The following is an 18,436-nucleotide window of genomic DNA, read 5'->3' as shown; positions in this document are numbered from 1 at the left end:
TGCCGCTTCCCCCAGCGTGGGGCTGGAGGCCTGGGCCCTCCTCAGGCAGGATGGGTGTTGATGGAGGCCACATGCCCCTCACCGCTGCACACAGACATCTATCCCCCATGAGCTCTGTCCCTGGCCACGCAATCCACTGTGTAAGTTCCAAGGAGGGAAAGGAAGCATTTCCTAGAGCTTAGAGGACTGGCGCTGGGCTGCAGTGAGGTGGAGGAACTGTGTGGAGCTCACAGGTTTCAGATCCATCTCAGCCAGGTGGGAGGAGGGGTGGCCCAGGCAGGTGGACATGAGTAAGGGGCTAAAGGGGGAGAGCAGGGTCAGTGAGCACAGCCTGGGAGGCCAAGACTCCTGAAGACCTGAGAAGTGGGAGTTTTCATATGAGCTGCATGTCAGGAAGGTTTGTGGAGCAGCCACTGCTGGGGAATGGGGGATTCCAGAAATGCCTGAGCCAGCAGCTCCATGGGACCAAGAGCAGCCTGTCCCCCAGCAGCCTGTATGGTTTCTGTCTCTGTGGACAAAGGCATTGTTAGCACACCTCAAGCTGCTCCAGTCTCTGAAATCCCTCAGCCAGCCCTCAGGTGCCCGGATGCCATCTCCAGCACATGGCCACTTTAAGTCAGCACTGACTGTGTCCTGCGAAGAGCAGGCACATCCCCGTCCTGTGCTCCATGTCGTCCAGAGCACGTTCTGCCATCCATTTTCATAGACTGTAGTTTGGGGTATTTCCCCGGAAGGCTTCTTTCCTCTCTGCTCCTGTTGAAAGCAGTCATCGTCATCACTCCTGATTGCAGTTTCCAAAGCCTGGCTAATGCTTGGGGGTGGCTCTCCTTATTTCAGGGAAAGCATTTTAAGATCAACACGCATCCTCAGAGCAAGAAGGAACCTCTCTCAGTAGAATTTGTAGAATCACTGTTTGTGTCCAGAGTAGCTGGGACTCTGCAGGGCCAAGTGTAAGGGTTGTTTATAACTGGCCCCCGACACTCGAGGACATGATAGCACAAACCAGTGTTTAAAGTCTCCACGTGTGACTGAGGGTTTGTCCACCAGTGTCCTCAAGCCTACCCTGCCTGGGGCTGTGGTCAAATCAGCATCCTGTGCAGCTTCCTCAGTCTCACTCTGAGACCCTTTTTATCACAGATAGAAACATGGGTCCAGGGTGCAGCTATGGAGCCTCCAAGGCCTCGCTGCAGTGCATCTCGCTGGTGGGCAGGCAACGTCCCTGTCTCAGACACCTACTCTGAGCTCAAGAAACACACAGAGTCTCCTTCTTGCTCTGTGTGGTTGGCTCAGGCAGCGGGGAAGTGACGGCCCAGGGGTCCAGACTGACACCAGGTGTCCAGGGATGATGCCAATGTGGAGGGTCTCTAAGCAGAAAGTCAGAGTCTGGTGGAGATGGGGAAACCGTGGGATCCTGCCTGTCATAGGTACAGTTGCCCCAGGGCTCTGAAAGCAGAACTGGCCCACAGGTAAAAACTGTAAAGTAGCCAGATTGAGGGAGAGTTTTTTGGTGAAGGAGGCCAGGTGGAGGGGAGCACTGAAGAGGGTCCCCCTTCCTAGGCCTCAGGGCAGCATTGGGCAGCACCCTGGCCACTCCTGGGGTCTCCTGGCTCATGAGGAAGACATTGGCTCACCTGCCCTGCCCTCCCTGCCCACCTGCCCTGCCATCCCTTTATGCAGTGAGACTGGTGTGTTTTGTGAGACCTGGAGAGGGGGGTCAGCCAGCCTAAGAGGACGTGGGTCAGAGCAAGTGACAATAGAGGAAGGACACTATACTTTAGGAAATGATTTTTTCTTAGTTCAACATTTAAATTGATAATAGGCATAGAGTATCAATGGCTCTGAGGGCCAAAGTAAGGATAATTAGTTTTTCTTTTTTTATTTTTATTTTTATTTATTTTTTTTATTAAATCATAGCTGTGTACATTAGGATAATTAGTTTTTCTTAAAAACTGTCATGTCAGTGCTTTGGAGTTCAGAGGAATGAAGACTCCTGTGCCAGCACTGGCCATGTGTGGCAAGAACCCAGCAGCACACCTGTCAGACCACCCAGACCCAGCACAGCAGAAGGCATGTGAAGACGTCACCTGCCTGCTGCCCAGGTCTGCCGATGCCCAAGAGCAGCCTCCAGCTTTACGGGCGACAGCAGCTCAGAGGTGCTTCCAGGGCACCAGGCTCTAGGTCCTGGTACATGGGGCCAACCCCACCCATAGGTCTGCTGCAGAAAGGCTGCCCTTGGAATGTGTGAAAATTTGTATGTGGCAATGTTGAAAGGGGCACACTCTTCTCTCAGGTGCCACCTCCTGGACTCTAGCACTGTGCTGTCTGGGCTCTGACTATACAAGGTGTATCCAGGGAGCCGTGACCCTTGCTGGCCCTTGGGCCCAGGGCCCTGGAAAGAGGGGCATGGTCCTCAGAGCCCACATACTGGGCTTGTCTGGGCATTTGCTTTTGGTGTTGAAACTTCCTTGATTTCCACATTTCCTGTGAACTCTATTTGGATCCAAAGCCTTGGTCAGGTGTCTGTCTAGTGCATGGGGCCTAGTCTGTGTATGGCAGACTACCCACTGATGCCTCTGCTCACGCTGGATGTGGCACCTACTTCCCATTGGGCTACTCGTGCTATCTGGGGGCTCAGTCAAGATGTGGCCTCTGGAACTCTGCATGGAAAAGTTTCTCTTTCCCTTTGCAATGGCTGTGAGTGCCGTGTAACTTGTAGATCGACAGCCTCTCATGCCTCAGCTTCAGTGTCCGTTGACAGTTCCTGCTGTGATTGGTTGTCTTTGGAGTGAAAACGTGCTTCATTTTCTCATTCCAAGCCTTCTCTGCACACCTACAGTCAATGTCAGTGGTGAAGGAGAACTTGTCCTTTTTTTGGAAGGAACTACAATCTCTTCTTAAAGTGACAAGATAAAAGTCCAAGCATTTGATACCTATTAAGTACTTAATAACTAGTTATTTCATAGCCATTTGTTTATATCTTAAATAGGGGATATTGAGGGTTCATAAATAGAGGACTTAACCATATTATAGTCATACTGCGGAATGTGGTTCAGCCATTAAAAATGATGGTGTTCTATGTAACATGAAAAATATGACTGCTATGTTGTTAAATGGGAAAGCAAGGAAGATGCTGGTACATAATAATATCCTACCTCTGTGAGGAGAAGTCATATGTGACCTACATGAGCCTGAGCAACAGTGTCAAGGTGGATCCCGGGCTTCTGTTAGGGCTTCTTGGGGCAGGCCCCTCCCCAGTGACTAGAGTAGAGGAAGAGGGCACAGGACAGTGGGGAGAGGCTTCCCACATGCACACCACCCACGTCATGAGGCAGGGTCTCCTGCCCCCACCCTTCACTCCCCCATGCAGGTTTCTTGAAAGGGTGGCCTTGAAAAATAAATAGAACATATCCAATCCTACAATTTTCCCAGTAACAATTGAAGATCAATCCTAAACTCTGTAGGAGTTCTGTTATGCACAACTTCTGAAAAGAGCTAGATCGGTGGAAAAGAGATGTAAATCTTTCTTGTGAAATCGCTTTGGAGAATCTACTTTTTACAGGGTTCTCAAGTGAACAGCAGGGTTGTGAGGTCAGGCCCCAGACACATCTCGAGAGCAGAGTCATGTCACCAGTGATGAACCCTTCTGCTGGAGAGACAGGGCAGCCACATGTGGCCTGGGACATCCTGCCACCCTCCTGTTGTCATCTGCCACTGAGAAGAGGGAGCCATAAACCCACTTCACCCTCGGTAAATCACCAGAGTGCCTGGTTCTCTCTGCCAGCACTGTCTTCCTCTCTTTACCATGTTGGCCCTTTTCCATGTGGGAAAAGTAAAATAATTTTTTTCTTCTTTCTATTCTAATATTTGGAGTTTTTATCAAAACCCATGTCCATTAGCACACACCCTAACACTTCTAGTCCAAGTAAGTCCAAGCTTAAACTGTAAAGTGTGGAGCTGGACATGTTAAGTTAGGAAACCAAACTAGACCTTTGACTAGTGTGGTTTAAAAACTCTCCTTCTAAGAGGCACCTGCTCCCAGAGCAGGTGGAAAGGGCCCAGGCATGTTCCCATATCCACATGGACACATCACAGAGAAAACAGGACCCCCAGTGTCTGCACCTGTGCCCAGCATAGCCACACCTGCCCATCAGTACCCCTGTGGCATTAGTGGGTGGCCTCTGCCTACCGTCCTATAAACATGCAGTGTGATATTGAAACTGTTTCCCGTGGGCACAGACTACTTGTCTAAATTAAAAATTCACACATGGGAATAGGTATAGAATTTTAAAGATATATATATATATATATATTTTTTTTTTTTTTTTTTGTGGTTTTTGACTGGGGCTGGGTTTGAACCTGCCACCTCCGGCATATGGGACCTGTGCCCTACTCCTTGAGCCACAGGCGCCGCCCTTAAAGATATATTTAAGGGAGGCATTTTTATTGTCACCTTAGATAATGAAAGGTTCTGTGCAATTTGCTATAGTAAATAACCACGCTGGCACTGGGGGCAGAGACTGTGTCCTGGGAATGGGCCAGAGCCATGGGCTGTGTCTGGCAGTGTCGGGACCTCGGGCACATGTGACCCTGCAGGCACCCCCGGCCACAGGGGGTGTTTTCAGGGGTCTGAGGCCTCCCTGCAGCTCTGTATTCTTGCCCCTTCATAGCAGGCCTGCCTCTAGCCGACCCTCCAACCTGGGGCCAATGTTTCCTACTGCCTTTTATCCTGGACAAGAGGCTGGTACTTACAAGCACTGACAATTAAGTTCAAGAACTCATTCTAGAAAAAGTGCTCCAGACCTCACTGCTGGGAATCCCTATGGTCACCTTTGAAGTCCTCCTCTTGGGAAGCTCTGCACCAATGCCAGCACCTGGTCCACCCTTCAAAGCACCTTTTCTAGGATGAGTTTTCCAATTTAATTGTCAGATCCATGTTTTCAGGACTAATGAGGAGAAAGGGCAGGAGCCTCATGTAAGCAGAGAGGCTGCCTGTGGCCAGGCAGAGGCCCCCAACGTGAAGCCTGCGTAATTCAGAGGCATGAAGGGGGCACATACCACTGGGCGGTGCTCTCGGGCTGGGGGACCTCCCCACCATGCTTCTCAGGCCTGGCTGCTCCTCCTCCCTTCACCCCATGGGAAGGCATCTGGAGGCTATGTGAGCTCCTGGATGGGCGAGGCCTAGCCACTCAGTGGCCACTTTGCCTTGGCAACTTAATTAAGGTCTCTACATCTCAATGTCCTCATCTGTGATGTGGGACTAATACCACCTGCCTCTGGGGTTTTTAGTGATTCCATGAGTTCATGTATCAAAGCGCTGAGGGTGGCACCCAGAGGAGGTGTTCCTGTTTCGGTTTCTACCATTACTACCAGTAGTGCCATGGTACAGCCTGTGCTCCAGTACCCACCTGCGAAGGGCTGATGCTTGGCACCCACATCTGGGTGTTGTAGAGGCAGAAAGAAGCATCCCTTGCATTCTGGGACTGGCCCTCAGCCCTGAGCACACAGGGAATCACTGAGAATCCTAAAAATGTTGAAATTCTATCCAGACAAGTTATGCCAGAACCCCTGGGATATGGGTGTTTATAGCCGGTTCCCAGGCTGGAAGGTACTTAAATATCAGAGTTGAATGAAGAGGGCGAGGAAGGCTGGTCCTCAGCCTTACAGAGCCCTGGGTGCCCAGAGGGTGCTTTCTGACATTTGCAGCACTGCCTGGTCTCTGGAACAAGCTTTGCTGCTGTGATATTAAACATAAATCAAGCGTTTGTGAATGGAAAAGGTGATTGGAGATATTTGCTCTCAGGTGCAGAGGGGGCACGTCGCGAGTGTGATCTGACCTGCCAGTGCACAGCTGCTGCCCTGAGTGCACAACTGGGGCAGACGTGGGGCCTATCTCCACCAGGCTGCACTTGTCTGTGTCCAGTGGGGCTTGAAGCTGTGGGGGCAGCACCCTCGAGTCTGCATATTCACGTCTTCACAGCCTCTGGCTGCCCCAACATGAGGAAGACTCACTCAGCAAAAAACTGCACAGAGTGACAAGCTGAACTCCAGACACAGGGATTTTCTCCTGTTGTGATGTAGCGGTTGCTTGATGTGGTATGAATTTAGTATCTGTTAACTCCCAAAGCAGCAGTTATGAGTGTGACAGTCTAATATGTAGTTATTATATTACAGTTTATACTATGTATCAACATACCCCTTTAGAATAGTAAAATAATATTATTCTACAATAATTATTTATTAAAGGAGAAATTTGTCATTTCATGGTGTAGAGTGTTGAGCCTTCAGTGTGAATAGGTCAGCAAGAGCAGAGCTGGGTGGGGTGGAGAGAGCTGCAGGTGCCTGCTGAAGCCGACACCTTCACGCTCCTTCCCTGAAGATCCTCTTCAGAACACTGGCTGGGTCTGTCATACATACAGAGCGGGAGGTGCTCAGTCACAGGTGACATCCTCACACAGCAGCGAGCACCTGAGCACATTCAGATCTGGGGTTTCTGGTAACACATTCATAGTTGATCACTTGTGAACATATTTAAAGAAAACCAACATTTTCTGTAAATATGAAAGAACATTGGAATAGCATGAATTTATGTATTGATTTGAGCATCAGTATTTATACTTTCATTTTATAATGACTGTACTTTCATTTTTATTAAAGATATCTAGAAAGCATTTTCATCTGCAAAACTTGGTTTATGGCCAAATTTTCAGAGACATATCAGTATTCTTGATTTGTAAAACACTTCTTTGTTCAAACTACAATTGTATATTCTTCACTGATATTTCTGTGCAGTTATTTTGCAGGCCTGGAGGGCATATCTGAGAGGAAGACCATTGTGTGTGTGCTGGTTTTCCTGGCTAGCACATTGCTTCTACAATAGCAAAGTTTAAATAAAAGATAAAATATTAGAGGTCACAAAACATAGTATGAATACCTTGGACTGTAGTAAGGAGTCCCAGGTTTATTTATTTTATTTATTTATTTATTTTGAGACAGAGTCTCAAGCTGTTGCCTTCAGTAGAGAGGGCTGTGGCATCACAGCTCACAGCAACCTCAGACTTTTGGGCTTAAGCCATTCTCTTGCTCAGCCTCCCAAGTAGCTAAGACTATAGATGCCCCCCACAACGCCCGACTATTTTTTTGTTTTAGTTGTCATTGTTTTTTGGCAGGCCCAGGTTTGAACCCGCCAGCCCCAATGTATGTGGCCGGTTCCCTAACCACTGAGCTATGGGCACCGAGCCAGAAGTCCCTGGTTTAAATGTGGATTCTAGCACTGTGAGGCAGAGAAGGGCATTAAACAACCTAAAATCATAGTGCTTTTCACCTGGAAGCTGGTTAATGAGATATTTGCATGATTTATCCTCAATAGGTAATTATTGAGACCAAAGAAGGGATCTGAAAATGTTCCAAAGTGTATACTATGCAAACTAAGCTATTTAATACCTCCATGAAGGTAACTTAAGATTCTGTTATTAATAAGGCATCTTAACAACTAAAAATCAACCACATCTTCTCAAATGCTTTAACTCAATGCAAATTGTCATTGAAGTCAGATTCCCTAGAACAGCAGGTGCTCTGCTCCTGGCCGTCCTCAGGTGTGGACCAGCAAGAACCAAGCAGTGATTCACTTGAAATTCAGAAAGCACCCATGCACAATGTGTCGCTCAAATACTTTTTACCACAAGGTGATTACTTCTTCAAAGCTAATTAAATGAAGACACAAGCAATTTTGCTGGTGAAAGTTAGTTTCACAGAAAAATATTTCAGTGATGCTTCTGTTGCCTCCGCTGCAGTGGGCCTGGCCTCACCCCTGTCTGTCCCTACAGCCTGCAGTGGCGTCTGGGACAATATCACATGCTGGCGACCTGCAGATGTTGGGGAGACGGTGACCGTGCCCTGCCCGAAAGTGTTCAGCAATTTTTACAGCAAGTCAGGTACACTGCATGTCACTTTCTGGTTCCTTTAGGCCTTTTGTGTCCGAGGGTGGGTTTTTCCCCAAAGGCACTTGAAGCAGATGAGATGTGAGGTGATGCACAAACTGCTGGCAGATTGGTGGGGAGTGTCCAGGTGGAGTGTCTCCCCTGGGTCACTGAACGAATGTGTTTTACCTTTACTCAAAAGAAGAAGAGATGAGAGGGAGTTGGGCAAGCACCTGGCATTGCCTAGTGGGCCTGAGGCTGCAGACAAAACCCAGCAGGCACAAGTGGGGGCTTGAACCTCCAGGTGCAGAGCAGATCCACACTTGTGGTGGCTGCTCCTCACCCCACTGGGTCACCGTCACCCAGGTGTTCACAAAAGAGGCCTGAATTTTAATAAGAAGTTATTTTCTCCTTCGATTTCACATTTTCCCCGTAGGGGGAAGGTGGGGGGGGGCTCTCCCATGTCAGGGTAGGGAGACAGCCACCCTTGCAGTAGCACCACGTGACATCACGGTAGCTGGCATGCTGGTGCCCTACCGTCCCTGTGCCCAGGTGTCCAGACGCAGTGGATGGCTCCTATCCAGGCCCTGCCACCTGCTCCACACTACTGGGACCCAGGTGCAGGTCCTTTCCTGGGGGACTGGACTCACCTCTGGACAACAGGGACAGCTATAAGGATCAGGCCCCTGGCATTTCCTACCTCCAGCCCTTCCCCGGTCTGCTCATGAGGGGATGAAGGACAGAAAGTATAAAGGACAGAGGGGAGAGGCCTTGATGGCTGGTGGCCTCTGCTGTGGCACCTCCAGGAACAGCCCTTTCTGCTGCTCCATGCTCTGCACCTGGCTGGCTCTGGTCTGTCTCTCTGACACAACTCCTGTTTTTCATTTCTCCCTGGGGCCCACCTGCTGATTGAGCACAGAAATGCTGTGTTCAGGTCAGGGAAATTGCCTGGCCCTTTGGAGTGGGTGTGGGGCTCCTGCACATCTGAGGGGGAGAGGCTGTGCAGGGCTCAGAGGGCCAGTGGGGACATGCAGACTGCAGGGCACTTGGATGCCTGCCCTGCGGAGCCAAGACCTTTGGTGCTTCTGATCCCCCAAGTTAGGGGTGAGCACACATGCCCTGCATTGGTCAGCTGGAGGTTGTAGGGCCAACTCTGCCCTGCCGGACCCTGAGCAAGTCCCCGAACCGCTATGACACAGGGCCCCAGAGCACCACACAGGACTCTGTAGGAAGTTGGCTGCCCAGATCCATGGTCAGGGCTGTGCTGGGGCTCTCAGAGCTAAACTGTCACACAAATGTTGACCTATGAAAGGGACGGGGACTTCATCCATCACTGTCCCCATCCCTTGTCCCTCCTCCATCTCTGTCCCCCTACCTCATCACTCCTCCATCTCTGTCCCCCTCCCTAGTCCCTCCTCCATCTCTGTCCCCATCCCTTGTCCCTCCTCCATCTCTGTCCCCCTCCCTAGTCCCTCCTCCATCTCTGTCCACCTCCTTAGTCCCTCCTCCATCTCTGTCCCCCTCCCTAGTCCCTCCTCCATCTCTGTCCCCCTCCTTAGTCCCTCCTCCATCTCTGTCCCCCTCCTTAGTCCCTCCTCCATCTCTGTCCCCCTCCCTAGTTCCTCCTCCATCTCTGTCCCCCTCCTTAGTCCCTCCTCCATCTCTGTCCACCTCCCTAGTCCCTCCTCCATCTCTGTCCCCCTCCCTAGTTCCTCCTCCATCTCTGTCCCCCTCCTTAGTCCCTCCTCCATCTCTGTCCCCCTCCTTAGTTCCTCCTCCACTTCTGTTCTCTTCCCTCATCCCTCTTCCATCTCTGTCCCCCTCCTTAGTCTTTCCTCCATCTCTGTCCCCCATCTTAGTCCCTCCTCTATCTATGTCACCCTCCCTCATCCCTCCTCCATCTCCATTCTCCTCCCTAGTCCCTCCTCCATCTCTGTCCCCCTCCCTGGCTGCAGAGACCAGGTGCCCACTGGGGTGGCACTAGTATGGGTCATAGGAGAAGCCTGGCCCCAGCAGGCCTTTGACACCCATGGAGTACATCCCCTTGTTAGGCTGGCTGGGCTTGTGTCCTGGTGTCATTCTCCATGCTCTGAAGCCTGTAGTGTTTTGTCGCTTACTGTTTGTGTGGTCATCTCCTGAGAACACACTATGGTGAACAAGAGAACACTCTGGATTTAGAAACAAACATTGAGATTGTAAGATGAAGACTGCCTCTATTTTTGCAATTTGAACCTCAGTCTGCCAACTCCAGTGACCCAGTGTGGCCTCCCTGGCTCTTGCTGTGGTGGTGAGGCAATGGTGGGAGCAGACCGGGCAAGGCCAGGGGCACCAGAACAAAGGGGCTGTTAAGACCCCAAACAACAGTCCAGATGCCATGCTTACAGGGTGGCCAGTTTTCACAGTCTTGCAGATGAAATGTCTGAACCTTACTTTCCAGGAAACATAAGCAAAAACTGTACAAGTGATGGGTGGTCAGAGATATTTCCAGATTTCGTGGATGCCTGTGGCTACAGTGACCCTGAAGATGAAAACAAGGTAGGCTGGAGACACATCTCCCCCTGCGCAGAGGTGGACGATTCCACTCCCAGTTCCTAGGGGTCACTCGGTTTCCCTCACCCAAGCAGCTGGATGTTCTCCAAATTAGGCAATGTCTCTGTTTCAGCTCTGCTACCTGGCATTTGGAATCACTGTTTCAAACTACAGTTCAGTACCTATTTTTGGAGGCAGGAAAGGGCACATTTTCTTAACACTGTCAGTGTGTCCAAGGATGGGACAGAGACATCCGGGGTGGGCTCCAGCTGCTCAAAATTCACGTTCCCAGCAAGTCCTACTCTTTCTGCATTTAGGTTTCTTCATTCCTGTTAAGATTTTGCCAGAGTCTGGGCTGTTGAGAAGCCACCCTGAGCCTGCAGCCAGGGTTGGTGTATGTGCAGTTGTCTTTTCAGGGAGGAGTGGGCCTGCCCTTCTGTCCTTAGCAGGAGGTGGTAGCTGGTGACTCACTTGTGGGCCCTTGTGTCAGGGCTGTGGGAACTCAGGACACAGTTTTCCAGGATAGCCACTGGCATTGGTGTTCCTGTCCCAGGTGTGTCCAGCACCCTCAGCAGCTTAGAACCAGGGAGGCTTGGACACAGGAGGATACCAGTCAAGACTACGCTAAATACAGTCTTTCACATCTCCACAGCCTGTCTATCTTCTCCACATCACTAAACCCCTGCCCTGCTCATTTGAGGATTTAATCACATTCTATTCCCTCTCTGAGGGTGTCTGGCCTACATGAATGGCTCTGCAGGGGCTGTTTCCTGGTCATTCCTTTGTTTGTGCTGCTGGTCTCACCACTAGCAGCCCACATATGTCTTTCTAGCAGCAGAAACCCTAGGCCAAGGCTTTGGGAGCCACTACCCTCCACCAGGGACGGCTGGAAGCTGGGTGGATGCTGCCCACTGTAGCCAGCACCCTCACAGAGTGGGTAGGGGGATGTAACTCAGAACCTGCTCACAGCCCAGAATCGTCCCGTGACCTATGGGCTTTCTGAGTAAGACATCAGCCCCACAAGAGGACTGAGCAGGGGGATGGAGGTGCTAGGCCCTGCCCTGAGCACCCTCAACTCCCACCCAGCATTGGACAGGGATTGGAGGGCTTTGCATGACCTTTTCACATCCCTCCTGGTGTCATCCTCCCTGCTCCGAGGCCTGTAGAGCTTTGTCGCTTACTGTTTATGAGGTCATCTCCTGAGGATACACTACAGCAGTCCCAGACTGGTCTGCTGGGCCACAGTCAGACCTTTTCAGGAGCCACAGAATCTGGGGGGCTTGTAGTCCAGACGGTCCAACATCCCAGCAAGACTACAGGTGCCGCAGGAGGGACCCTGTCCTGAGTCCCTAGTAGGAGTCTAGGAGGCAGCAGGACATGCACTGGTAGGAAGTGGTGCCCTGGGACCAGTGGCCTTACGCAAAGCTGTGTGCACCCAGGAGAGGTCTCCTATTGTTCCCTGGAACCTCTGTTCCTCCACCATCAGTGGTGACCTGGGCCCTGCCAGGTAGTGAAAATCGAACACCAGCCACGGCCACGGCAGCTGCCTCTGAGCCTCTCCCTTTCCTACATTTGCAACTGGGGAGCATTCCCAGAGACACTGTCTGGGCATCTCTCTGGTCATTTCGTCCTGAGAGGCTGTGGCTGGATCCTGCCTGCTCAAAGCAGAGACTCCGAGATCCTCTAAGGCTTTTTTATTCAGTCTGAGGAACTATTTTTCTCCTTAATTAAACATTTCAGAGATTCTGCAAATATCATAAAAGCATATTCCCTACTAACAGATTAGAAAGTCAAAATATTTTTATATGAGAAAATGATGGTACCAAACTGAATAATTTTTCTTCCTGATTACAGTTTCCACTCTTTGAATACTTTGAATCCTTGGTTGTTTTAGGGACTCGGTCCAAAGATGAAATGATAGCACACACCATGTGACACTCCAGATGCCCCAAGCACTAGGATGGGTGCTGAGTAGCCACTGGCAGGCGTGGGCTGTCCAGGTCCAGGTGTCCCTGCTGGAGAGTGACACCCGAGGGGCTCACACCTCATTTCATCAGGGTCTCACTTTCTTCACAGATTAATTATATTTTAAATTGGGTTTTCTGTAACCATATAACCAAATCCTGCTGGCCCTTCGCATATGCAATCCTCGTTGGTTTCACAGTTAATTAATTCCAGAAGAACCATTTAGCTCCTGGAACAGCCTCTGGCTGTTCAGGTCAGAACAGAAGGTAAACTTTCTGGTCAGGTCAGAAGGTAAACTTTCCTAGGCAGTGGGTGGACACCCGAGAGGGCCTCTCATAGCTAAAACCTTTTGGGCCAGGGAGCCCCAGGAGCCCTGTGGGGCATGACTGTGGCCTTTGCCTGGCGGTCACATCCCAGAGCAGGCTGGCCCACCAGGGGGCCCTCCTGTCACCAGATACCACATCTTCCCAGTCTTTCCCAGAACTTCCGTACAATTCTTCCCAGTCTGTGTTTTCCTCCCAGGACAGCTGTCAGGCATCGCACCTCAGTATAGGGACATTTTCACTTCCATCACTGAGCAAAGGTTGATTGCCACCACCCTGCAGGTGCCTTGGCCCTCAGGTGGCACCAGCCACTTTTCTCTCCTGGTCCTCACGAAGCTTCTCTGGAAACTGGCTGTTCTCAAGTTAGGCAAACATCACATCAAGGTGCTTGGGCTCCCCACCACAGGAGCTCCCTGCCCTGCTAAGTGATGCTGACCAGTGAGGCTAAAAAACAGAACCACAAAGGAGATGGCAGCATGTGGGCTAGCCTGAAACAGGGCTCTGCTGGTCTCCCCCTCAGCCTAGAATGGGGCTCTGCTGGTCCCTCCCCACAGTCTGGAACAGAGCTCTGCTGGTCCCCCCCGGCCAGCGGCACATGGCCTGTGGGTCCCCTCATTCTGCAGGTTCTGACTCAGGGGTCCCAAGGGCCAGAAACCCTACATCTCCTATAAGTCCCCAGCTAGAGTCAGAGCCTGGGGTCCTGATGTGAGAGGCCAGAGCCTTAGTCTCAGACCGGGGCCTGAGTCATTCACTGAGGCTCCCCACCTCACATCCCACTGCTTCTCAGACCCAGAAACCCAGCATCATGCAGAGAGTGGCTTAAATCACTGCTCAGTCTCCAAAAAGCTCCTGTCCAAGCTCATGCATCTGGAAACTTAGGAAATTGGGAGGAACGCTTCTGTCAAAAGCCTGAGCTGCTCCCAGAAACCCAATGGGGTAGGGAATTTTACTTTGGTGGTTTAGAAGCTTCATTGTGACCACTGACAGGAGAACATAGACAGGATTGGTTGTGAGATACAGTCGACTCTCTGAGGCTCCAGTGGTTTGCGGCTGGCACGTAGTCCCTGCTCCACAGTCAGGGGTGGCAGGGCACAGTGTGCGAGGCACAGTGGAGCTGGTGGGAGAGGTGTCCACTCCAAAAGGGCCCCTGCATTGTGTATTTGCTGCCATAGTTCTTGGAGAAAGAGCACTTCTGCTAAATTTAGCCTCTGGCTGGGCTTGGCACTCAGCCTCCCCATGCATCAAGAGGACACATTTCTTCCATATTATGCTGTATTCCTAAAATATTGCTGCACTCTGCTCTCAGCACTCAGACCACTACAATAGCTCTGGCCTCCCCCCACTCCCGCCCCTGAAGGCAGTGGTCTGACACCCAGTACTTCTGGGGAGGCTCCTTCTGCTCACCTCACCTGCTCCACTCAGCCCAGCTTCCCTGGGCTGCTACCGGAGTCAGGCAGAGGCCCTCCTAGAAATGCCCCAAATCACCACCTAGGAGAAATGCCCCAAATCACCACCTAGGAGATGCTAAAGAGCATCAGACCACCCAGGCGTTGTGACGCACTTCTCCAGACAGCTTTGTTCAACTTTCCAACAGTTCCCAGGACAGCGAGCTCCTGTCATTCACATCGATGGCATAGGGAGCCTGTTGTGATTTCAAGGCCATGCCCAATGCCATCCCATGGGGGTAAGCAGCTCCAATGATGAGAAGGGACTCCACATGGAGCCCGTTCAACAGCCAGCAGGGATAGGAGGGCAGAGGGGGCACTGAGGCTGCTCACGGGTTCAGGCAGAAATCCGGCCACACACGGAAATGCAATCCAGATGTCCTCTTGCTAGTCCTCACCCAGATCTAACTGACCTGTTCACAGAATGTTGAGTACTTCCCAGATAAGCAGATGAGTCTTTTCCAGGGCAGAGGAGAGATAGCACCAGAAAGGGGGGTAAGAAGGAAAATGCACGGAGACATGGTGCCCCCAATAGGGAAGAGTTGGTGTCATCAGGAAAAGACAAAGGGGCTCGGACATTGGCAGGGCAGGGACAGAGGTGACAGGCTCTTCTCAAAGAGGGTCTCCTGGACGCTGGTGGCAGGGTGAGCCGTGGCCACAATGTGGATTCTCACAGACCACAGGCCGGGACCTGAGAGGTCTGTCCTGTACAGCCTGGGTAAGCGTTAGCCCACCAGCCCCTCTGAGCCAGGGAGGCCCCTGTCCCAGTGCTGCCTCTGTGGGGGAGACAGACAGAGACAGGGGGGCAAAGCCGTCCCCGCTGGACACTCAAGGGCCAGCGTCATCCTGCTGCTCTGCCACAGGCACCGTACAAACCTCAGGTCCTGAGATAACTGAAGACAGCAAAGGACACACACTAGCCTCACTGGCTGGTGGGGGCTGCTAAGGAAGCAGAGGGAAGGTTTGCGGAGCCACCGCTGACCACGTTGGCACCATCAGGAGCGTGGCTGGGGACTGACAGGCAGCTCTGGTCCACAGTGGGGATGTGAGGGATGCCACACTGAGCCCTTTCCCTTCTGATGCCCTTTCACTCTATTTTCTACTTTTTTAAAAGTAAGAAGATACTACTTTTGAATTTAAATAGAATCATATTTTAAGTCTTAAAAAACCACTTAAATTTATATCAGGTTGTCTTTTTTTTTTTTTTTTTTTGCAGTTTTTGGCTGGGGCTGGGTTTGAACCTACCACCTCTGGCATAGGGTACCAGCGCCCCACTCCTTTGAGCCACAGGTGCTGCCCTCAGGTTTGTCTTTGACCCTGGACTTTGTCAGGACTATGGGGAAACTCTAGTGTTACATTCTCTGTGGTGTCTTTTTTAAAACCTACTTTGAAGTGAGTTATTTGCAAGACTCACACGAGGGCCCCAAGATCCCAAGCCCCCTTTGTAGCAGGTGAAGCTGGCTTGCTCCTTCCTCCTTCTGTCCTCTGTAGACAGGTGCAGCCACTGGAGAGGGGACTGCACAGCCAGTATCACCCCTCAGAGCAAGGCTGTCCTCAAGTAGCCTCAGTACTGTTATCAAAGTTAGGATTTTTTTTTTTTTTTTGAGACAGGATCTCACTCTGTTGCCCAGGCTGGAGTGCTCCAGCGATCCTCCTGCCTCAGCCTCCCAGAGTGCTGAGAGTGCAGTTGTAAGCCACCACCGCCGGCCAGAATATTTAAAATTTTTACAATGCTATTGCCTTATCCAGTTTCGTCAATTCTCCCAACAGTGTTTTTGAGGCATTTTTTCCAGGGCAGGATCCTATGTAGTTTCGCTGTGGTGACATTCAGGCTCCTTTAACAGGAAACATTCCTGTCTTTGTCTTTCATGCCATCAATGCTTTTGAAGCTCCCCATGCCTCTTATTTTGGTATAGGGGGAGGGGAGGATCTTTGTGACAGCTTCACGTGATTAAAGTAAGGTTGGAGTATTGGGCAGCAGAGCCAAGGTGCCAAGGCCCTGGGCAGCTGCCTTTTTGTCATTTGCTCGATGAGGAAATAAGTCTCAGTGGGATAAATAGTGCCAAAATGTGGCTGTTTCTCTACTTCAGAAATGTCATATTTGGATTTTAAAAGAAAATCAATTCTTCCTCTGACCTTGAGATTCTAGGAAAAGGAACACTTGCAGTAGCTTCTTAAAGAAGGTTTACAGTGGGGAGGTACAGGGTCAAGATGCAGAGTTAGGGTGATAGAACCATGATGCCGGGTCAGGGTGCAGGATCAGGGTGACAGGGTCAGGGTGCAGGGTTAGGACTGCAGGGTCAGGGCTACAGGGTCAGGGTGCAAGGATCAGGGTGACAGGGTCAGGGTGCAGGGTTAGGACTGCAGGATCAGGGCTACAAGGTCAGGGTGCAGGATCAGGGCGACAGGGTCAGGGTGCAGGGTCAGGGTGACAGGGTCAGGATGCAGGGTCTGGGTGCAGGGTCAAGGTGACAGGTTCAGGGTGCAAGGTCTGAGTGCATGGTCAGGGCTGCAGGTCAGGGTGAAGGGTGTGGATGCAGGGTCAGGGTGACAGGGTCAGGATGCAGGGTGAAGGGTCTGGGCACAGGGTCAGAGTGACAGGGTCAGGGCACAGAGTCAAGGTGACAGGGTCAGGATGCAGGGTCTGGGTGCAGGGTCAAGGTGACAGGTTCAGGGTGCAAGGTCTGAGTGCAGGGTCAGGGCTACAGGTCAGGGTGAAGGGTGTGGATGCAGGGTCAGGGTGACAGGGTCAGGATGCAGGCTCATGGCCGCAGGTCAGGGTGAAGGGTCTGGGCACAGGGTCAGAGTGACAGGGTCAGGGCACAGAGTCAAGGTCTGTGTCACGGCAGACAGCCCAGCTTCATGCTCAAGCATTCTCACTTAGATGACGACACCAAATTTTTCCTTGGGAATCATCCCTTAGTCAAAATAGATACAGAGGATACACCTCAGACTCTAGACACGCTTTGCAGATAGAGCAGCTCCCATCTCCCTCTCTCACCTCAGATTCTTCAGATTCCATACCCAGAGCCACTCTACACTGGGAGGCCTGAGGGCTGAGCCTTCAGTGGAGGGAGGTCGTCATTTTTGTGAAAAGTAAGACTTTTTTAGTCTCCCCTGGGTAAGGGAGGGGGTCTCCTCACTTTGGGCAAGTCCAGGAATGGGGACTTTGCAAGTCAACACCCACAGCATGGCCAGGAAGGATCCTCCCTGAAGCCCTCCAGAAATGTCCTCAAATCAGGACAATGGAAAAAAAGTTTGTCCAAAGGGCGCTTTCCCGGGAACAGCCTCTGAGAAGATGGAGGAGGCCAACATCCTGTGCTGACATTTTCAGTCCCAAATCAAAAGAAGTAAATGGCATACAAAGGTCCCAAGTCCAAATTGCTTTTGTGAAAAATATATATAATTACACTTATCTTCGCCTACCTCAGGTAACTGCCAGGGTTCTGACAAGAAATATTTTCTATAGCTGTTGTGCCCCCACTCACCCCCATGAGACTTTAAGTCTTGGCTTGACGACCTCTCTGCTTTGGATGGCCACATGCAGAGAAGGACAGCTCCTCCAACCTGCCTGGGCGCCCCCAGGTCACTGGCTGTCCCTGGAGAGGCCGTGGATAGCGCAGTCACAGCCTGGGTCCTGAGAGGAGTGGAGAGGTCGCCTGGGCACCAAATCCCACAAAGACACCAGGCTGGCTGGCAATTTCTTCAGGGTTGTTTGATAATGGAGGCTTTGTAACCAGGATGGGTCAGGACACCTTAGTTTAAAAGGGGAGGAAATGAACATTCAAAGACAAATCTGAAAACCCACCTACCCTTTCATTTTGAGGCAAACACCCTGAAAGAGAGGGCAGAGGAAAGGGACAAGGAGCAGCTGATATGGGGCCAGAAAAGGCCAGTGGATCGAGCGGAACAAGAGGGGACCTTGGGGACCCTGGATGGGGCTTTCGCCTGGGGAGAAAATGCCCAGGGAGGAAATGCCTGGGGGGCATGGAAAGAGGGGAGGTGTACAGATGGTGAGAAGGGCAGAGGATGGTGGGGGTGGGGGGGTTCAGTGCATTCCGGGAGATTGCAAGGTGGCGCTTCTAGTAATCAATTTCAGATGGATGAGGGGTTCCTCAGTGCGGCTGGGGGCAGCAGACTTGAGAGGGAAGGGTCTGTGCACAAACAGAGGCACATTTACAAGTGGGAAGGGCTTGAGACCTCTTCTACTTAATGACAGTCACAGGTTTCTGGATGAAGCAGTAGGAGAGGGAAGGCT

The 18,436-nt window shown here is 51.3% G+C and overlaps 1 protein-coding gene across 2 annotated transcripts in view; it reads left to right on the top strand.

The window, feature by feature from the left end:
* The window catches only part of VIPR2 (vasoactive intestinal peptide receptor 2), a 73,867-nt gene that overhangs the window by 13,298 nt on the left and 42,133 nt on the right, over nt 1-18,436 (top strand). For both annotated transcript variants that reach the window (XM_053553909.1, XM_053553908.1), the window contains exons 3-4: nt 7,824-7,931; nt 10,354-10,451. In XM_053553909.1, the coding sequence (XP_053409884.1) occupies nt 7,824-7,931; nt 10,354-10,451 (206 nt within the window). The remainder of the gene's footprint in view (nt 1-7,823; nt 7,932-10,353; nt 10,452-18,436) is intronic.

Source organism: Nycticebus coucang, chromosome 11 (assembly GCF_027406575.1).
Source record: "Nycticebus coucang isolate mNycCou1 chromosome 11, mNycCou1.pri, whole genome shotgun sequence".
Classification (NCBI taxonomy): domain Eukaryota; kingdom Metazoa; phylum Chordata; class Mammalia; order Primates; family Lorisidae; genus Nycticebus; species Nycticebus coucang.
The sequence above is the reverse complement of the archived record's forward strand: the minus strand, read 5'-3'. Positions and strand labels throughout refer to the sequence as shown.